Source organism: Coregonus lavaretus (assembly GCF_964263955.1).
Source record: "Coregonus lavaretus genome assembly, chromosome: 24".
NCBI lineage: Eukaryota > Metazoa > Chordata > Actinopteri > Salmoniformes > Salmonidae > Coregonus > Coregonus lavaretus.
In genome coordinates, this window is record NC_140011.1 from 45,136,458 (window position 1) to 45,159,933 (window position 23,476).

The window sequence follows — 23,476 nt, forward strand, 5'->3', positions numbered from 1 at the left end:
TGTTTTGGGTCATTGTCATGCTGGAATACCCATCCACGACCCATTTTCAATGCCCTGGCTGAGGGAAGGAGGTTCTCACCCAAGATTTGATGGTACATGGCCCCGTCCATCGTCCATTTGATGCGGTGAAGTTGTCCTGTCCCCTTTGCAGAAAAACACCCCCAAAGCATAATGTTTCCACCTCCATGTTTGATGGTGGGGATGGTGTTCTTGGGGGTCATAGGCAGCATTCCTTCTCCTCCAAACACGGCGAGTTGAGTTGATGCCAAAGAGCTGGATTTTGGTCTCATATGACCACAACACTTTCACCCAGTTCTCCTCTGAATCATTCAGATGTTCATTGGGCTGTAGTTGATGAACAACATTCCTTTTGTCCAAGTGGGTAAGGGCAGTGTGCAGTGCAATGGCGATTGCATCGTCCGTGGATCTGCCAAGATGGTAAGCGAATTGGAGAGGGTCGAGTGTGTCGGGGAGAGAGGAGGTGATATGGTCTTTGACTAGCCTCTCAAAGCACTTCATGATGACAGAAGTGAGTGCTACGGGTCGGTAATCATTGAGTTACTTTCCCTTTCTTGGGCACAGGGATGATAGTGGACATCTTGAAGCAGGTGGGGATAGCGGCCTGAGCTAGAGAGAGATTGAAAATGTCAGAGAACACAACAGCCAGCTGGTCTGCACATGCGTCCTCAGTGGAGACTGTGAGTGTGTAGCCCAAGTTGTCATCGGGGGCTTTTCTCGGCAGCTCAGAGTCGTTGTGCTCGAAGGAAAAAAAGAGAAAAAGGTGTTTAGCTCATCCGGTAGGGTGGAGTTGTCTGAAGTGGGGAGGGAATGGCCGGCAGGGATGTAGCTCAGTTGGTAGAGCATGGCGTTTGCAACGCCAGGGTTGTGGGTTCAATTCCCACGGGGGGCCAGTATGAAAAAAATATATATATAATAATGTATGCACTCACTAACTGTAAGTCGCTCTGGATAAGAGCATCTGTCTGACCCGCTGGAAGCCCCTGCCACATACGCCCCGTGTCCGACCCGCTGAATTGCTCTTCCACTTTGTCCCTATACTTGTATCTCACCATCTTGATGGATATGCGTAGGTCGTATTTGTACTGTTTAACCAAACTATTGTCCCCGGTCACCTTGCCCTGTTTATAAGCAGCATGTCTCTCCTTCAGTTTCCAGACAAGGCTGCCATCAATCCACGGTTTTTGATTCGGGTAAGTTTTGAAAGACACCATCGGTATCAAATCATCAATGCTTTTTTTTTATTAATCTGTTGACTGAGTCGGCATATTCATTGACGTTATCTCCAGAGGCGACCCGGAACATATTTACATTTTTTTTTCAGTCCACTTGATCAAAACACTCTTGGAGTGTGAATTCTGATTGGTCTGCCCAACGCTGTACAGACCTGACCACCGTAACTTATCTCTTGAGTCTTTGTTTGTAGGCAGGGAGGAGCAAAATGGAGTCAGAAAGCTGTGGTAGCCATGCTGGTTAAGTGTGCCTTGAATTCTAAATAAATCACAGACAGTGTCACCAGCAAAGCACCCCCACATACACTGCTCAAAAAAATAAAGGGAACACTTAAACAACACAATGTAACTCCAAGTCAATCACACTTCTGTGAAATCAAACTGTCCACTTAGGAAGCAACACTGATTGACAATACATTTCACATGCTGTTGTGCAAATGGAATAGACAACAGGTGGAAATTATAGGCAATTAGCAAGACACCCCCAATAAAGGACTGTTTTTGCAGGTGGTGACCACAGACCACTTCTCAGTTCCTATGCTTCCTGGCTGATGTTTTGGTCACTTTTGAATGCTGGCGGTGCTTTCACTCTAGTGGTAGCATGAGACAGAGTCTACAACCCACACAAGTGGCTCAGGTAGTGCAGCTCATCCAGGATGGCACATCAATGCGAGCTGTGGCAAGAAGGTTTGCTGTGTCTGTCAGCGTAGTGTCCAGAGCATGGAGGCGCTACCAGGAGACAGGCTAGTACATCAGGAGACGTGGAGGAGGCCGTAGGAGGGCAACAACCCAGCAGCAGGACTGCTACCTCCGCCTTTGTGCAAGGAGGAGCAGGAGGAGCACTGCCAGAGCCCTGCAAAATGACCTCCAGCAGGCCACAAATGTGCATGTGTCTGCTCAAACGGTCAGAAACAGACTCCATGAGGGTGGTATGAGGGCCCGACGTCCACAGGTGGGGGTTGTGCTTACAGCCCAACACCGTGCAGGACGTTTGACATTTGCCAGAGAACACCAAGATTGGCAAATTCGCCACTGGCGCCCTGTGCTCTTCACAGATGAAAGCAGGTTCACACTGAGCACATGTGACGGACGTGACAGAGTCTGGAGACGCCGTGGAGAACGTTCTGCTGCCTGCAACATCCTCCAGCATGACCGGTTTGGCGGTGGGTCAGTCATGGTGTGGGGTGGCATTTCTTTGGGGGGCCGCACAGCCCTCCATGTGCTCGCCAGAGGTAGCCTGACTGCCATTAGGTACCGAGATGAGATCCTCAGACCCCTTGTGAGACCATATGCTGGTGCGGTTGGCCCTGGGTTCCTCCTAATGCAAGACAATGCTAGACCTCATGTGGCTGGAGTGTTTCAGCAGTTCCTGCAAGAGGAAGGCATTGATGCTATGGACTGGCCCGCCCGTTCCCCAGACCTGAATCCAATTGAGCACATCTGGGACATATAATAATAATATATAATAATAATAATATGCCATTTAGCAGACGCTTTTATCCAAAGCGACTTACAGTCATGCGTGCATACATTTTTTTTTTTGTGTATGGGTGGTCCCGGGGATCGAACCCACTACCTTGGCGTTACAAGCGCCGTGCTCTACCAGCTGAGCTACAGAGGACCACAGAGGACATCATGTCTCGCTCCATCCACCAACGCCACGTTGCACCACAGACTGTCCAGGAGTTGGCGGATGCTTTAGTGGTCCTCTGTAGCTCAGCTGGTAGAGCACGGCGCTTGTAACGCCAGGGTAGTGGGTTCAATCCCCGGGACCACCCATACACAAAAATGTATGCACGCATGACTGTAAGTCGCTTTGGATAAAAGCGTCTGCTAAATGGCATATTATTATTATTATTAGTCCAGGTCTGGGAGGAGATCCCTCAGGAGACCATCCGCCACCTCATCAGGAGCATGCCCAGGCGTTGTTGGGAGGTCATACAGGCATGTGGAGGCCACACACACTACTGAGCCTCATTTTGACTTGTTTTAAGGACATTACATCAAAGTTGGATCAGCGTGTAGTGTGGTTTTCCACTTTAATTTTGAGGGTGACTCCAAATCCAGACCTCCATGGGTTGATACATTTGATTTCCATTGATAATTTTTGTGTGATTTTGTTGTCAGCACATTCAACTATGTAAAGAAAAAAAGTATTTAATAAGATTATTTCATTCATTCAGATCTAGGATGTGTTATTTTAGTGTTCCCTTTATTTTTTTGAGCAGTGCATAAAGAGAGAGTTGAGTAACAAAGTATAACTCAGAGAAACAGCTTTAGACCTCGAATGCGTCCTAAATGGCTCCCTATTCCCTTTATAGTGAACATAATGGTCTAAAGTAGTGCACTATATAGGGAATAGGGTGCCATTCTCTGGTCTAAAGTAGTGCACTATATAGGGAATAGGGTGCCATTCTCTGGTCTAAAGTAGTGCACTATATAGGGAATAGGGTGCCATTCTCTGGTCTAAAGTAGTGCACTATATAGGGAATAGGGTGCCATTCTCTGGTCTAAAGTAGTGCACTATATAGGGAATAGGGTGCCATTCTCTGGTCTAAAGTAGTGCACTATATAGGGAATAGGGTGCCATTCTCTGGTCTAAAGTAGTGCACTATATAGGGAATAGGGTGCCATTTGGAACGCAGATCTTCAGTGCTGCAGCAATTCTGATTTTCATTTCTCACACCATCAATCACTGTCACTGATTGGCTAGAATCCACACACCTGGTTAAATCAGTCTCTGTGCGCGTGCGTACACATTTTCAGATATGTAGATAACACTGCAGTAAACACACACACACACACACAAACACAAACAAGGTGTAGTAGAATAGAACTAGCTTCTGACAGGCACCAGAATGAGAAATCGCTCTGCTCACTTTCCCAACGTCACAACAGGAATACCAATAAGTTAACACACCAAGACACAGTCAGAGTGGAGCATGACTCTGCAGCAAAGCAGCTAAACCTGTAGAAACCTGACTGCCCCTCTGATCTCACCCCCTTAGGGACAGACAGGGGAAACCTCAGTAAAGAACACTCTGCATTAATCAACATCAGAGTAGATAAAGGAGAGCTGAGGCATTAATCAACACTAGAGTAGATAAAGGAGAGCTGAGGCATTAATCAACATCAGAGTAGATAAAGGAGAAATTAGGCATTAATCAACATCAGAGTAGATAAAGGAGAGCTGAGGCATTAATCAACACTAGAGTAGATAAAGGAGAGCTGAGGCATTAATCAACATCAGAGTAGATAAAGGAGAGCTGAGGCATTAATCAACATTAGAGTAGATAAAGGAGAGCTGAGGCATTAATCAACATTAGAGTAGATAAAGGAGAGCTGAGGCATTAAACAACATTAGAGTAGATAAAGGAGAGCTGAGGCATTAATCAACACTAGAGTAGATAAAGGAGAGATGAGGCATTAATCAACATTAGACCATGTGTAGGACAGACTGTGTTGCCGTGTCAACATTAGACCGCGTTGCCGTGTCAACATTAGACCGTGTTGCTAATGTCAACATTAGACCGCGTTGCCGTGTCAACATTAGACCGTGTTGCTAATGTCAACATTAGACCGTGTTGCCGTGTCAACATTAGACCGTGTTGCCGTGTCAACATTAGACCGTGTTGCCGTGTCAACATTAGACCGTGTTGCCGGGTCAACATTAGACCGTGTCAACATTAGACCGTGTTGCTAATGTCAACATTAGACCGTGTTGCTAATGTCAACATTAGACCGTGTTGCCGTGTCAACATTAGACCGTGTTGCCGTGTCAACATTAGACTGTGTTGCCGTGTCAACATTACAATGTGTTGCCGTGTCAACATTAGACTGTGTTGCCGTGTCAACATTACAATGTGTTGCCGTGTCAACATTAGACCGTGTTGCCGTGTCAACATTACACTGTGTTGCCGTGTCAACATTAGACTGTGTTGCCGTGTCAACATTAGACCGTGTTGCTGTGTCAACATTAGACCGTGTTGCCGTGTCAACATTAGACCGTGTTGCCGTGTCAACATTAGACAGTGTTGCTAATGTCAACATTACACTGTGTTGCCGTGTCAACATTACACTGTGTTGCCGTGTCAACATTAGACCGTGTTGCCGTGTCAACATTAGACTGTGTCAGATGTAAAGAGTAAATACTAGTGGATATTGGAGAGCTGAGGATGAAGGGACCAGAGCTTCCTTCTCTCTCCTTCTTTCAGTAAGAGGCCAGACAGAGTTGCCGTGTCACTGTGTTCAGGTCGAGGTCATGGTAACGGTCCCGACCGTCAACTGTCTACCCACAATGCATTAGGCTGCCACTTTGCTGTGACGACCTGTCACTCTGTGCTGGGGGGGGGGGGGAACAGAGGGATGAAAATAGGGGAGACAGGAGAGAGAGAGAGAGCGAGAGCGAGAGCGAGAGACAGACAGACAGACAGGAAGAGAGGAGAGAGAGAGAGAGAGAGAGAGAGAGAGAGAGAGCGAGAGAGAGAGAGAGAGAGAGGTGAAAAATTTAGTAGACGCTTTTATCCAAAGCGACTTACAGTCATGCGTGCATACATTCTTTTGTGTATGGGTGGTCCCGGGGATCGAACCCACTACCCTGGCGTTACAAGCGCCGTGCTCTACCAGCTGAGCTACAGAGGACCACGAGAAGAGAGGAGAAGAGCGATGGAGAGAAGAGAGGAGAGACAGTGAGCACGTTTCCATGCACACAGTATTCCAGATAGTAGCTCATATCTCTCGTAAGGTCTTATTCAGGACACGCTGTTAACAGGCACCTCTGATATCATAAGTATCCCTGTATCCATGAATAAACATAACATTCCTCATTTAAGTTCATATGGGTTAAATGGAACAGTAACTGAAATATGGACACTGACTGTAGGCCTATAACCTCTCACATGTAGCCTAATATAATATGAACTCCTGCTGAATTATGCATTTCTTGCATTGAAATTATACAACAAATGTTGATTTTGTTTTGGGAACAGGAGTGGAGAAATTTGATTTATTTATTTCAGCATCTCTTGAGAAAATGTGAATGGGCGTGTAATGCGTTCTCTTTGACACAGTTAGGCAGGCAGACAGTATTTCAACCACATCAAATACGCACTCAAGACCAAAACGTGTTTCATCGTTTTCTCAGCTTTTCATTTCCTTAAAACCGGTCAAACTGACGACATTTGGACATTTTGCACAGGACCAATCTTTCCACTGTTTTTGAGTTATTGTGTTTTCTCTCAGGTCCCTAAAGGAAACAGACAACTTTAGCGGTGTTAACTAGATTACTAATGCATTCATTCTATCAATGTAAGACAATCTGTTGAGCATTGCTTTATTGAGTCTTCTGGGGCAACAAGTTATGACAGAAGAGAAGCTGTATGTATCTAACTATAGGCCTACCAAATGTTGGAAATTATAAGCAGAAACTTGTCTAAATTAGGGGTGAAAGTAGCCAGAAATAAATTATAGTACATTAATTATAGTAAGCTAAATTGTTATGGAATTATTATGGTGGATCAAACTGCACAGGTAGCCTACTATTTGAAGTAATTTGTTCAACAATCAGATGAAAACAACATCACACAACACCCATGAAATGTGAAACTGAGCCTGCGCAGATCGCAAAAACAACAGTAAATGGGATATCCCGTCTAAGATCAGCATATCCCAGCCATCTTGCCCGAGTTTCTCATAACCGGGATACAAGGTTATTCGGGTTATTGTAAAACGGGATATGATGTTTATATGCATCAACTCAAAAACAGAATAATTGAGTATCCCGATTAATAACAGGATATTGGTGTGCATGTAAACATATTTATATTTTTATTTAACCTTTATTTAACTAGGAAACTCAAGTTAAGAACAAATTCTTATATACAATGACGGCCTACCAAAAGGCAAAAGGCCTCCTGCGGGGACGGGGGCTGGGATTAAAATATATATATATATAGGACAAAACACACATCACGACAAGAGAGACGTCACAACACTACATAAAGAGAGACACCACAACACTACATAAAGAGAGACACCACACAACACTACATAAAGAGAGACGCCACAACACTACATAAAGAGAGCCACCACAACACTACATAAAGAGAGACACCACAACACTACATAAAGAGACACCACAACACTACATAAAGAGAGACGCCACAACACTACATAAAGAGAGACGCCATAACACTACATAAAGAGAGACACCACAACACTACATAAAGAGAGACACCACAACACTACATAAAGAGAGACGCCATAACACTACATAAAGAGAGACGCCACAACACTACATAAAGAGAGACCTAAGACAACAACACTACATAAAGAGAGACACCACAACACTACATAAAGAGAGACACCACAACACTACATAAAGAGAGACACCACAATACTACATAAAGAGAGACACCACAACACTACATAAAGAGAGACACCACAACACTACATAAAGAGAGACACCACAACACTACATAAAGAGAGACACCACAACACTACATAAAGAGAGACGTCACAACACTACATAAAGAGAGACGCCACAACACTACATAAAGAGAGACACCACAACACTACATAAAGAGAGACACCACAACACTACATAAAGAGAGACACCACAACACTACATAAAGAGAGACACCACAACACTACATAAAGAGAGACACCACAACACTACATAAAGAGAGACACCACAACACTACATAAAGAGAGACGCCACAACACTACATAAAGAGAGACGCCACAACACTACATAAAGAGAGACACCACAACACTACATAAAGAGAGACACCACAACACTACATAAAGAGAGACACCACAACACTACATAAAGAGAGACACCACAACACTACATAAAGAGAGACACCACAACACTACATAAAGAGAGACACCACAACACTACATAAAGACAACACAACACTACATAAAGAGAGACACCACAACACTACATAAAGAGAGACACCACAACACTACATAAAGAGAGACACCACAACACTACATAAAGAGAGACGCCACAACACTACATAAAGAGAGACGCCACAACACTACATAAAGAGAGACACCACAACACTACATAAAGAGAGACGCCACAACACTACATAAAGAGAGACACCACAACACTACATAAAGAGAGACACCACAACACTACATAAAGAGAGACGCCACAACACTACATAAAGAGAGACACCACAACACTACATAAAGAGACACCACAACACTACATAAAGAGAGACACCACAACACTACATAAAGAGAGACGCCACAACACTACATAAAGAGAGACACCACAACACTACATAAAGAGAGACGCCACAACACTACATAAAGAGAGACACCACAACACTACATAAAGAGAGACACCACAACACTACATAAAGAGAGACACCACAACACTACATAAAGAGAGACACCACAACACTACATAAAGAGAGACACCACAACACTACATAAAGAGAGACACCACAACACTACATAAAGAGAGACCTAAGACAACAACACAGCATGGCAGCAACACCTGACAACAACATGGTAGCAACACCACATGACAACAACATGGTAGCAACACCACATGACAACAACATGGTAGCAACACCACATGACAACAACATGGTAGCAACACAACATGGCAACAACATGGTAGCAACACAACATGTCAACAACATGGTAGCAACACAACATGACAACAACACAACATGACAACAACATGGTAGCAACACAACATGTCAACAACATGGTAGCAACACCACATGACAACAACATGGTAGCAACACCACATGACAACAACATGGTAGCAACACAACATGGCAACAACATGGTAGCAACACCACATGACAACAACATGGTAGCAACACCACATGACAACAACATGGTAGCAACACCACATGGCAACAGCACAACATGGTAGCAACACAACATGACAACAACATGGTAGCAACACCACATGACAACAACATGGTAGCAACACAACATGACAACAACATGGTAGCAACACAACATGACAACAACATGGTAGCAACACAACATGTTAGCAGCACAAAACATGGTACCAACATTATTGGGCACAGACAACAGCACAAAGGGCAAGAAGGTAGAGACAACAATACATCACACGAAGCAGCCACAACTGGCAGTAAGAGAGTCCATGATTGAGTCTTTGAATGTATTTATTTATTTTTTATTTTACCTTTATTTAACTAGGCAAGTCAGTTAAGAACAAATTCTTATTTACAATGACGGTCTACACCGGCCAAACCCGGACGACGCTGGGCCAATTGTGCGCCGCCCTATGGGAATGAAGAGATGGAGATAAAACTGTCCAGTTTGAGTGGTTTTTGCAGCTCGTTCCAGTCGCTAGCTGCAGCGAACTGAAAAGAGGAGCGACCCAGGGACGTGTGTGTTTTGGGGACCTTTAACAGAATGTGACAGGCAGAACGGGTGTTGTATGTGGAGGATGAGGGCTGCAGTAGGTATCTCAGATAGGGGGGAGTGAGGCCTAAGAGGGTTTTATAAATAAGCATCAACCAGTGGGTGTTGCGACGGGTATACAGAGATGACCAGTTTACAGAGGAGTATGGAGTGCAGTGATGTGTCCTATAAGGAGCATTGGGGGCAAATCTGATGGCCGAATGGTAAAGAACATCTAGCCGCTCGAGAGCACCCTTACCTGCCGATCTATAAATTACGTCTCCGTAATCTAGCATGGGTAGGATGGTCATCTGAATCAGGGTTAGTTTGGCAGCTGGGGTGAAAGAGGACTGATTACGATAGAGGAAACCAAGTATAGATTTAACCTTAGCCTGCAGCTTTGATATGTGCTGAGAGAAGGACAGTGTACCGTCTAGCTATACTCCCAAGGACTGGTATGAGGTGACTACCTCAAGCTCTAAACCCTCAGAGGTAGTAATCACACCGGTGGGGAGAGGGGCATTCTTCTTACCAAACCACATTACCTTTGTTTTGGAGGTGTTCAGAACAAGGTTAAGGCCAGAGAAGGCTTGTTGGACACTAAGAAAGCTTTGTTGTAGAGCATTTAACACAAAATCCGGGGAGGGGCCAGATGAGTATAAGACCGTATCATCTGCATAAAAATGAGTGAGAGAGCTTCCTACTGCCTGAGCTATGTTGTTGATGTAAATTGAGAAGAACGTGGGGCCTAGGATGGAGCCTTGGGGTACTCCCTTGGTGACAGGCAGTGGCTGAGACAGCAGATGTTCTGACTTTATACACTGCACTCTTTGAGAGAGGTAGTTAGCAAATCAGACTAAAGACCCCTCAGAGACACCAATACTCCTTCGCCGACACACAAGAATAGAATGGTCTACCGTATCAAAAGCTTTGACCAAGTCAATAAAAATAGCAGCACAACATAGCTTAGGATCAAGAGCAATGGTGACATCATTTAGGACCTTTAAGGTTGCAGTGACACGTCCATAACCTGAGCGGAAACCAAATTACATACCAGAGAGAATACTGTAGACATCAAGAAAGCCAGTCAGTTCATTATTGACAAGTTTTTCCAACACTTTTGATAAACAGGGCAAAATAGATATTGGCCTATAACAGTTAGGATCAGCTTGATCTCCCCCTTTAAATAAAGGACGCACCGTGGCTGCTTTCCAAGCAATGGGAACCTCCCCAGAGAGGAGAGACAGGTTAAAGGTCAGAGACAGGCTTGGCAATGATAGGGGCTGCAACCTTAAAGAAGACAGGGTCTAAACCATCTGACCCTGATGTTTTTTTTGGGGTCAAGTTTAAGGATCTCCTTTAGCACCTCAGACTCAGTGACCGCCTACAGGGAAGAACTTTGTTGTGGGGGAAAAAGAGGGAGGAGCGTTGGGGCTAGTCGCATTAGAAGGGCTGGGAGATGAGGAAATGGAGGCGTGGCTGAGTCCAATAGGAATCCTGACTTAATGAAGTGGTGATTAAAGAGCTCAGCCATGTGCTCCTTGTCAGTAACAACCACATCATCAACATTAAGGGACACAGGCAGCTGTGAGGAGGAGGGTTTATTCTCCAGGTCTTTCACCGTTTTCCAGAACTTCTTGGGGTTCGACCCACAGAGAGAGAACTGCTCCTTAAAGTAACTATCTTTGGCAGAAGTTCGAACAGGATATTGGTGTGCATGTAAACATGGTCAGTGTTGTGACAACCTTCTAGAAGTCATCTTTCCATTAACCGTGTGCTTGTCCTCCCAAGGTGGGTAAATAAATAAATCAGCAGCCTTTAGATCCAACTTATAGTCCCCCTGTAGACTTGAGCCTTTTTAACCTTCCTCTCCACCTTCCTCTCCTCCTTCCTCTCCTCCTTCCAATCCTCCTTCCTCTCCTCCTTCCAATCCTCCTTCCTCTCCTCCTTCCTCTCCTCCTTCCAATCCTCCTTCCTCTCCTCCTTCCTCTCCTCCTTCCTCTCCTCCGTCGCTAATATCTGCGGTCAAAAATGCTTAGGTTTGTTGAGGCATTGCGATGTTTTTGTTTTGATCATGTTCATTTCATATAAGCCAATAAAAAGTAATATGTGCTCAGTACTGTTTTAACCAGTCTCTCCATGCTGCTGCAACATGATCTATTTTAATCAGTCTCTCTATGCTGCTGCAACATGATCTATTTTAACCAGTCTCTCCATGCTGCAACATGATCTATTTTAACCAGTCTCTCTGTGCTGCTGCAACATGATCTATTTTAACCAGTCTCTCTATGCTGCTGCAACATGATCTATTTTAACCAGTATCTCTATGCTGCTGCAACATGATCTATTTTAACCAGTCTCTCTGTGCTGCTGCAACATGATCTATTTTAACCAGTCTCTCTATGCTGCTGCAACATGATCTATTTTAACCAGTCTCTCTGTGCTGCTGCAACATGATCTATTTTAACCAGTCTCTCTCTGTGCTGCAACATGATCTATTTTAACCAGTCTCTCTATGCTGCTGCAACATGATCTATTTTAACCAGTCTCTCCATGCTGCTGCAACATGATCTATTTTAACCAGTCTCTCCATGCTGCTGCAACATGATCTATTTTAACCAGTCTCTCCATGCTGCTGCAACATGATCTATTTTAACCAGTCTCTCTGTGCTGCAACATGATCTATTTTAACCAGTCTCTCCATGCTGCTGCAACATGATCTATTTTAACCAGTCTCTCCATGCTGCTGCAACATGATCTATTTTAACCAGTCTCTCCATGCTGCTGCAACATGATCTATTTTAACCAGTCTCTCCATGCTGCTGCAACATGATCTATTTTAACCAGTCTCTCTGTGCTGCAACATGATCTATTTTAACCAGTCTCTCTGTGCTGCTGCAACATGATCTATTTTAACCAGTCTCTCTATGCTGCTGCAACATGATCTATTTTAACCAGTCTCTCTATGCTGCTGCAACATGATCTATTTTAACCAGTCTCTCTATGCTGCTGCAACATGATCTATTTTAACCAGTCTCTCTATGCTGCTGCAACATGATCTATTTTAACCAGTCTCTCTGTGCTGCTGCAACATGATCTATTTTAACCAGTCTCTCTGTGCTGCTGCAACATGATCTATTTTAACCAGTCTCTCTATGCTGCTGCAACATGATCTATTTTAACCAGTCTCTCTGTGCTGCAACATGATCTCTCTCACCACCTCACCACCCCTCTCCTCTGCTCTCTCTCTCCTCACCACCCTCTCCTCTCTCTCCCCTCCTTTCCTCTCTCTCTCCACCTCACCACCCTCTCCTCTCTCTCCCCTCCTTTCCTCTCTCTCTCCACCTCACCACCCTCTCCTCTCTCTCCCCTCCTTTCCTCTCTCTCTCCACCTCACCACCCCTCTCCTCTGCTCTCTCTCTCCACCTCACCACCCTCTCCTCTCTCTCCCCTCCTTTCCTCTCTCTCTCCACCTCACCACCCTCTCCTCTCTCTCCCCTCCTTTCCTCTCTCTCTCCACCTCACCACCCTCTCCTCTCTCTCCCCTCCTTTCCTCTCTCTCTCCACCTCACCACCCCTCTCCTCTGCTCTCTCTCTCCACCTCACCACCCTCTCCTCTCTCTCCCCTCCTTTCCTCTCTCTCTCCACCTCACCACCCTCTCCTCTCTCTCCCCTCCTTTCCTCTCTCTCTCCACCTCACCACCCCTCTCCTCTGCTCTCTCTCTCCACCTCACCACCCTCTCCTCTCTCTCCCCTCCTTTCCTCTCTCTCTCCACCTCACCACCCTCTCCTCTCTCTCCCCTCCTTTCCTCTCTCTCTCCACCTCACCACCCTCTCCTCTCTCTCCCCTCCTTTCCTCTCTCTCTCCACCTCACCACCCCTCGTCTCTCTCCTCTCTCCCCCATCCTGTCTATACCCTCTCCTCTCTCTCCCCTCCTTACCCCTCTCTCCTCTCCAACCCTCTCCTCTCTCTCCTCTCCTCACCAACCCTCTCCACTCCTCTCTCCCCTCCTCACCAACCCTCTCCTCTCTCTCCCTTCCTCCCTTCCTCCCCTCTCCTCTCTCTCTCTCTCTCTCTCCTCACCACCCCTCTCCCCTCCTCTCTTTCCACTCTCTCCCCTCCACGCTCTCACCTCCCCTCAATCTTTACTAATGACATGCCACTGGCCTTGAGTAAAGCCTATGTATGCGGATGACTCAACATTATACAAGTCAGCGAGTGAAATCACTGCAACACTTTAAAAAACACACAAGAAATAAAGAACAGATAACAGGACCTATTCACACACGAGGTCAGTACCATACAGTGCCTTCGGAAAGTATTCAGACCCCTTCACTTTTCCCACATTTTGTTACATTACAGCCTTATTCTAAAATGAATTAAAATGTTTTTCGTCCCTCATCAATCTGCACACGATACCCCATAATGACAAAACGAAAACAGGATTTTAGAAATGTTTTGCTAATTTATTAAACATAAAAAACAGAGATAATACATTTACATAAGTATTCAGACCCTTTACTCAGTACTTTGTTGAAGCACCTTTGGCAGCGATTACAGCCTTGAGTCATCTTGGGTATGACGCTACAAGCTTGGCACCCCTGTATTTGGGGAGTTTCTCCCATTCTCTGCAGATCCTCTCAAGCTCTGTGTGTATGGGTGGTCCTCTGTAGCTCAGCTGGTAGAGCACGGCGCTTGTAACGCCAAGGTAGTGGGTTCGATCCCCGGGACAACCCATACACAAAAATGTATACACGCATGACTGTAAGTCGCTTTGGATAAAAGCGTCTGCTAAATGGCATATTATTATTATTATTTGGGGAGTTTCTCCCATTCTTCTCTGCAGATCCTCTCAAGCTCTGTCAGGTTGGATGGGGAGTGTCGCTGCACAGCTATTTTCAGGTCTCTCCAGAGATGTTCGATCGGGTTCAAGTCCGGGCTCTGGCTGGGCCACTCAAGGACATTCAGAGACTTGTCCCAAAGCCACTCCTGCGTTGTCTTGCCTGTGTGCTTAGGGTCGTTGTCCTGTTGGAAAGTGAACCTTCGCCCCAGTCTGAGGTCCTGAGCACTCTGGAGCAGGTTTTCATCAAGGATCTCTCTGTACTTTGCTCCGTTCATCTTTGCCTCGATCCTGACTAGTCTACCAGTCCCTGCCGCTGAAAAACATCCCCACAGCATGATGCTGTCACCACAATGCTTCACCGTAGGGATGGTGCCAGGTTTCCTCCAGAAGTGATGCTTGGCATTCAGGCCAAAGAGTTTAATCTTGTTTTCATGAGACCAGAGAATCTGTTTTCTCATGGTCTGAGAGTCTTTAGGTGCCTTTTGGCAAACTCCAAGCGGGCTGTCATGTGCCTTTTACTGAGGTGTGGCTTCCATCTGGCCACTCTACCATAAAGGCCTGATTGGTGGAGGGCTGCAGAAATAGTTGTCCTTCTGGAAGATTCTCCCATCTCCATAGAGGAACTCTAGAGCTCTGTCAGAGTGACCATCGGGTTCTTGGTCATCTCCCTTACCAAGGCCCTTCTCCCCAATTGCTCAGTTTGGCCGGGCGGCCAGCTCTAGGAAGAGTCTTGGTGGTTCCAAACTTCTTCCATTTAAGAATGATGGAGGCCACTGTGTTCTTGGGGACCTTCAATGCTGCAGAAATGTTTTGGTACCCTTCCCCAGATCTGTGCCTCGACACAATCCTGTCTTTGAGCTCAACGGACAATTCCTTTGACCTCATGGCTTGGTTTTTGCTCTGACATGCACTGTCAACTGTGGGACCTTATATAGACAGAACGTAAGCCATCAAGCTAACGAAGTTAGTCCCAGATGAGTTTTCCAATGGAGCCCTCTTTGTCTGGAGAAGTAAATGAACGTTTCCAGCGCTGTAGGACCTGTATCTATTTATTTGTTTCAGGACAAACTGGAGCACTCAGAGTTCCAATGCGGCAATTGTTTGCCAAGGATTATAGGCTTGAGGTGGCTTCCTTGATCACGCAGGTCGCCAGCTTACGTAAGAAAACTGGGGAAAACGTAAAGTGGAATGTTTACCTTTTCTACGCAGGTGGCTAGACGGCATTTGCGCATGTTGGATGCATCTCCATCTTGTTGTTTGTCGTTATCCTGCCTCTCCTCCCCATCTAATAGTGGTTATCGAAGGAGCACAGCAAGAGAATCATGGCAATCAATGAGGATCGCATGATCCTCCTGCACCTTCGTCGCTGGGTCTGCGGCCGCTGTGCTCGTCCTCCTTCCCTTACGATTTTCGAATTCAACGTCTGCAACCTTCCGTCCCTGCTCTGGATCGAACGGGGCTTCTCCATCTGTCGGAGGCCGGCACCATCCTGTGAAGCGTGGAAGTTGCCGGATTTCCTCGTCCTTCTCACCAGCCGTGATTTTGGGCAGCTCCATGGTAAGAAATGTGACTGTTCCTGGAGCAAAAACAAATGTCCTATCCCGGAGCTCGAGTAAATGTCATCACTAAGCTGCTCTCGAATGACATGGACATCGACTCTATCGTAGTCCACGTGGATTTTAATGACATTATGAAGGGCAGCTCTGAACAGTTGAAACTTTTAGCAACTTGCAGCTTGACCAGAGTCAATGGAGAGAGACGAGAGGGGAGAGAGAGGAGCGGACACTGCTGCTACTCTGTTTATTATCTATGCATAGTCACTTTACCCTTACCTACATAGTTTTATTTTTTATTTTATTTCACCTTTATTTAACCAGGTAAACCAGTTGAGAACAAGTTCTCATTTACAACTGCGACCTGGCCAAGATAAAGCAAAGCAGTGCGATAAAAACAACAACACAGAGTTACATATGGGGTAAAACAAAACAAAGTCAAAAATACAACAGAAATACATATAATATACAGTGTGTGCAAATTTAGCAAGTTATGGAGGTAAGGCAATAAAATAGGCTATAGTGCAAAATAATTACAATTAGTATTAACACTGGAATGATAGATGTGCAAGAGATGATGTGCAAATAGAGATACTGGGGTACAAATGAGCAAAATAAATAACAATATAGGGATGAGGTAGTTGGGCGGGCTAATTTCAGATGGGCTGTGTACAGGTACAGTGATCGGTAAGGTGCTCTGACAACTGACGCTTAAAGTTAGTGAGGGAGATAAGTGTCTCCAGCTTCAGAGATTTTTGCAATTTGTTCCAGTCATTGGCAGCAGAGAACTGGAAGGAATTGCGGCCAAAGGAGGTGTTGGCTTTGGGGATGACCAGTGAGATATACCCGCTGGAGCGCAGACTACGGGTGGGTGTTGCTATGGTGACCAATGAGCTAAGATAAGGCGGGGATTTGCCTAGCAGTGATTTATAGATGGCCTGGAGCCAGTGGGTTTGGCAACGAATATGTAGTGAGGACCAGCCAACAAAAGCGTACAGGTCACAGTGGTGGGTATTATATGGGGCTTTGGAGACAAAACGGATGGCACTGTGATACACTACATCCAATTTGCTGAGTAGAGTGTTGGAGGCTATTTTGTAAATGACATCGCCGAAGTCAAGGATCGGTAGGATAGTCAGTTTTACGAGGGCATGTTTGGCAGCATGAGTGAAGGAGGCTTTGTTGCGAAATAGGAAACCGATTCTAGATTTAATTTTGGATTGGAGATTCTTAATGTGAGTCTGGAAGGAGAGTTTACAGTCTAACCAGACACCTAGGTATTTGTAGTTGTCCACATACTCTAGGTCAGACCCGTCTAGAGTAGTGATTCTAGTCGGGTGGGCGGGTGCAAGCAGCGTTCGGTTGAAGAGCATGCATTTAGTTTTACTAGTGTTTAAGAGCAGTTGGAGGCTACTGAAGGAGTGTTGTATGGAATTGAAGCTCGTTTGGAGGTTTGTTAACACAGTGTCCAATGAAGGGCCAGATGTATACAAAATGGTGTCGTCTGCGTAGAGGTGGATCTGAGAGTCACCAGCAGCAAGAGCGACGTCATTGATATACACAGAGAAAAGAGTCGGCCCAAGAATTGAACCCTGTGGTACCCCCATAGAGACTGCCATAGGTCCAGACAACAGGCCCTCCGATTTGACACATTGAACTCTATCTGAGAAGTAGTTGGTGAACCAGGCGAGGCAGTCATTTGAGAAACCAAGGCTATTTAGTCTGCCAATAAGAATGCGGTGGTTGACAGAGTCGAAAGCCTTGGCCAGGTCAATGAAAACGGCTGCACAGTACTGTCTATTATCGATCGCGGTTATAATATCGTTTAGGACCTTGAGCGTGGCTGAAGTGCACCCATGACCAGCTCAGAATCCGGATTGCATAGCGGAGAAGGTACGGTGGGATTCGAAATGGTCGGTGATCTGTTTGTTGACTTGGCTTTCAAAAACTTTTGAAAGGCAGGGCAGGATGGATATGGGTCTGTAACAGTTTGGATCTAGAGTGTCACCCCCTTTGAAGAGGGGGATGACCGCGGCAGCTTTCCAATCTCTGGGGATCTCAGACATTACGAAAGAGAGGTTGAACAGGCTAGTAATAGGGGTTGCGACAATTTCGGCGGCTAGTTTTAGAAAGAAAGGGTCCAGAATGTCTAGCCCAGCTGATTTGTAGGGGTCCAGATTTTGCAGCTCTTTTAGAACATCAGCTGTCTGGATTTGTGTGAAGGAGAAGCGGGGGGGGGCATGGGCAAGTTGCAGCGGAGGGTGCAGAGCTGGTGGCCGGGGTAGTGGTAGCCAGGTGGAAAGCATGGCCAGCCGTAGCAAAATGCTTGTTGAAATTCTCGATTATAGTAGATTTATCGGTGGTGATAGTGTTTCCTAGCCTCAGTGCAGTGGGCAGCTGGGAGGAAGTGCTCTTATTTTCCATGGACTTTACAGTGTCCCAAAACTTTTTGGAGTTAGTGCTACAGGATGCAAATTTCTGTTTGAAAAAGTTAGCCTTTGCTTTCCTAACTGCTTGTGTATATCGGTTCCTAACTTCCCTGAAAAGTTGCATATCGCGGGGGCTATTTGATGCTAATGCAGTACGCCACAGGATGTTTTTGTGCTGGTCAAGGGCAGTCAAGTCTGAGGAGAACCAGGGGCTATATCTGTTCTTAGTTCTATATTTTTTGAATGGGGCATGTCTATTTAAGATTGAGAGGAAATTACTTTTAAAGAACAACCAGGCATCCTCTACTGACGGAATGAGATCTATATCCATCCAGGATACCTGGGCCAGGTCAATTAGGAAGGCCTGCTCGCTGAAGTGTTTTTGGGAGCGATTGACAGTGATGAGGGGTGGTCGTTTGACCGCGGACCCGTTACGGACGCAGGCAATAAGGCAGTGATCGCTGAGATCCTGGTTGAAGACAGCGGAGGTGTATTTAGAGGGTAAGTTAGTCAGGATGATATCTATGAGGGTACCCATGTTTACGGATTTAGGGTTGTACCTGGTAGGTTCGTTGATAATTTGTGTGAGATTGAGGGCATCTAGTTTAGATTGTAGGATGGCCGGGGTGTTAAGCATATCCCAATTTAGGTCACCAAGCAGTACGAACTCTGAGGATAGATGGGGGGCAATCAATTCACATATGGTGTCCAGGGCACAGCTGGGGGCTGAGGGGGGTCTGTAGCAAGCAGCAACAGTGAGAGACTTATTTCTGGAAAGGTGGATTTTTAGAAGTAGGAGCTCAAACTGTTTGGGCACAGACCTGGATAGTATGATAGAGCTCTGCAGGCTCTCTCTACAGTAGATTGCAACTCCACCCCCTTTGGCAGTTCTATCTAGACGGAAAATGTTATAGTTGGGGATGGAAATTTCAGAATTTTTGGTGGCCTTCCTAAGCCATAGTGCCCTAGTAGGAAGTCCACTGTGTGCAGCTCACCCTGCACTAACATAAATAACATGAGCATATCTACTTCTGCTAAGCTTCACAGTAAAGAAATGAAAAGCATCCCAGAAAAGTGCAAAAAAATAGTAACATATATAACATGAGAATACAGTGCCTTACAAAAGTATTCATCCCCCTTGGCGTTTTTCCTATTTTGTTGCATTACAACCTGTAATTTAAATTGACTTTTATTTGGAGTTCATGTGATGGACATACACAAAATAGTCCAAATTGGTGAAGTGAAATGAAAAAAAAAAAACTTGTTCAAAAAAACTCTAAAAAAATAAATAACATAAAAGTGGTGCGTGCATATGTATTCACCCCCTTTGCTATGAAGCCCTTGAATAAGATCTGGAGCAACCAATTACCTTCAGAAGTCACATAATTAGTTAAATAAAGTCCACCTGTGTGCAATCTAAGTGTCACATGATCTCATATATATATATATACACCTGTTCTGAAAGGCCCCAGAGTCTGCAACGCCACTAAGCAAGGGGCACCACCAAGCAAGCGGCACCATGAAGACCAAGGAGCTCTCCAAACAGGTCAGGGACAAAGTTGTGGAGTAGTACAGATCAGGGTTGGGTTATAAATAAAATATCAGAAACTTTGAACATCCCACGGAGCGCCATTAAATCCATTATTAGAAAATTGAAAGAATATGGAAAAAAGCCATTGCTTAAAGGAAAAAATAAGCAAACACGTTTGGAGACTCCCCAAACATATGGAAGAAGGTACTCTGGTCAGATGAGACTAAAATTGAGCTTTTTGGCCATCAATGGAAAAAAACGCTATGTCTGGCAAAAACCCAACACCTCTCATCACCCTGAGAACACCATCCCCACAGTGAAGCATGGTGGTGGCAGCATCATGCTGTGGGGATGTTTTTCATCGGCAGGGACAGGGAAACTGGTCAGAATTTAAGGAATGATGGATGGCGGCCAATAACTGGGGACCGTATGCCGATAATACGGGAAGTATTCTTTAACTAAACCGCTTATCAAAAAGCTGATAATAGTAGTATTTCCACTGAAATGTCAAACATGCTAATTGCTAACCCGTTAGCTAACATTTTTTACGGCACCAATAATCACAAAACATTGATGGCTTGATCACAGGATAACGCTGTTGAAGGTAATACATTTCTTAAACGCTGTTGAATATGTTGATAATACGGGGTTCCACGCTACTTAAACTGAAGCATGCTGACACCATTACAGTGAAAGCAGAACAGTGTTACAATACTACGTAACCTGGATGAGGACATCATGGTACATACCCCTGTTTCCTCATGGATAGAGATTTAACCTGGATGAGGACATCATGGTACATACCCCTGTTTCCTCATGGATAGAGATCTAACCTGGAGGAGGACATCATGGTACATACCCCTGTTTCCTCATGGATAGAGATTTAACCTGGATGAGGACATCATGGTACATACCCCTGTTTCCTCATGGATAGAGATCTAACCTGGAGGAGGACATCATGGTACATACCCCTGTTTCCTCATGGATAGAGATTTAACCTGGAGGAGGACATCATGGTACATACCCCTGTTTCCTCATGGATAGAGATCTAACCTGGAGGAGGACATCATGGTACATACCCCTGTTTCCTCATGGATAGAGATTTAACCTGGATGAGGACATCATGGTACATACCCCTGTTTCCTCATGGATAGAGATCTAACCTGGAGGAGGACATCATGGTACATACCCCTGTTTCCTCATGGATAGAGATTTAACCTGGAGGAGGACATCATGGACATACCCCTGTTTCCTCATGGATAGAGATTTAACCTGGAGGAGGACATCATGGTACATACAGTATAAATGAATCATGGTGCATACCTGTTTCCTCATCGATGGAGAAGCTGCCGATCCCACTGCCTCCTCTGACAGAGTACCTGATGACCCCGTCTCCCCCCTCGTCTCTAGCCCTGACCACCAGGACACTGGTCCCCACTCTGCTGTTCTCCTTCACACTGCCCAGCACTGCAAACTCAGAGAAGTATGGAGAGAACAGGTTCTCATCCACATCAACCACCTGGGGGAGAGAGAGGAGAGAGAGAGGAGAGAGAGAGAGAGAGAGAGAGAGAGAGAGAGAGAGAGAGAGAGAGAGAGAGAGAGAGAGAGAGAGAGAGAGAGAGAGAAGAGAGAGAGAGAGAGAGAGAGAGAGAGAGAGAAGAGAGAGAGAGAGAGAGAGAGAGAGAGAGAGAGAGAGAGAGAGAGAGAGAGAGAGAGAGATTGTTGGACCGATCTGCATCAAAGATGAGGAGGTCAGATTCCTGCTCTACCCAGGTGACCTTGTCCTACCAGGTGACCTTGTCCTACTGTCACCAACAGAGCAAGGTCTACAGGAACAACTTAACATTGTTTGGCAACACAGCATCAACTGGGCAATCAGCATCACCTGGGCAACACAGCATCACCTGGGCAACACAGCATCAACGTTCAGAAAACCAAAGTCATGATTTTCCAGAAAAAGGCCAGGAATCAGAGCAGGAGACACTCCTTTAAACGAGGAAATACCGTCCAATGGTACTGACAATCAGTGCCTCTGGGGGATTTGATCTGGCAGTGAATGCACTAAAAGAAAAAGCCCACAAAGCATTTTACTCCAGAAAAAAAGAAAATAATGATTCCTATCTGGTGCAAAATATTCAAGTGTAATTTGACCAATTGCAGTATATGGAAGCGAGGTTAGGGGTCCAACCTGTAATTACGATTATAAGGATAAAAAAAAAACTATAGGAACTACATACATTCTGCAGAATTGTTCTAAATATCCAAAAGAAAGTTTGGCACCATTTGAAATTAAGCCCCAAAACATGCTTACAATTTCAAAAGCACTGGAAACCCAAGAGCTGAACCCCTGAAGAGTCCCTATGTCAGCTGTTAAAAAAACACTAAACAACCCTATTATCCAAACACACAGGGAAATCAATCAGATTGTTACAGAAATGAAAACCTCATATTTGACAAATTGGAAAAATGAAACAAAAACACAGAATAAACTAAAATAGCTATTTGGCCCTCCAAAGAGAATACAAACTGGCAGAATATCTCTACTCTGTCAGAGATACAAAACAGAGACAGATCCTGACCAAATACAGGCTCAGCGACCACCAACTGGCTGTAGAAAAGAGGAGCGTCTATGTGGTCACTGAACGACAGGGGAGGTAGAGACAGAGATGCACCGTTTACTCTACCGTGAGAAATACTCCCAAATAAGATAATATTTTTAAAGAAAATATCTCAATCAATTCACAACTTCTGCGCATTTACTAATAACATAAAGCTGGGAATTATTCTGGCTGAGGGAGAAACCGCAAATATTACTGCCAGATATGTATACGATTGACATAGCCTGGAGGGACATCCCATGACCATTCATTCCCTGAAGTATTGACATTGTATATAACTGACAGTAAGTAATACATAGTGGAACCATCATCATGTACATGTTGTTGTTTATTTATTTCTTTATTTTACATTCTTTATTTTTCTTTTTATAATCTTTTATTTCTTTAATTAACTGTATTGACTGAAGATTCCACAATCCAACAGCAGTAGTGTTGTACCTGTATACATTACAGTGCCTTGCAAAAGTATTCATCCCCCTTGGTGTTTTTTCTATTTGTTGCACATTAAACCTGTAATTTAAATGGATTTTTAATTGGATTTCATGTAAATAACATTGTTTCAAACAATTCTAAAAAAAAATTATAACAGAAAAGTGTTGCGTGCATATGTATTCACCCCCTTTGCTATGAAGCCCCTAAATAAGATCTGGTGCAACCAATTACCTTCAGAAGTCACATAATTAGTTAAAGTCCACCTGTGTGCAATCTAAGTGTCACATGATCTGTCACATGATCTCAGTATATATACACCTGTTCTGAAAGCCCCAGAGTCTGCAACACCATTAAGCAAGGGCACCACCAAGCAAGCGGCATCATGAAGACCAAGGAGCTCTCCAAACAGGTCAGGG

At 44.9% G+C, this 23,476-nt stretch overlaps 1 protein-coding gene across 1 annotated transcript in view; it reads right to left on the minus strand.

Annotated features, from left to right (window-relative positions):
* LOC311099906 (protocadherin Fat 3-like) overlaps positions 1 to 23,476 on the minus strand; it is a gene marked incomplete at both ends in the record, with an annotated part of 292,315 nt that overhangs the window by 196,748 nt on the left and 72,091 nt on the right. Inside the window, one exon of the mRNA XM_084140624.1 lies at positions 21,334 to 21,529. Coding sequence (XP_083996750.1) covers positions 21,334 to 21,529 — 196 coding nt within the window. The remainder of the gene's footprint in view (positions 1 to 21,333; positions 21,530 to 23,476) is intronic.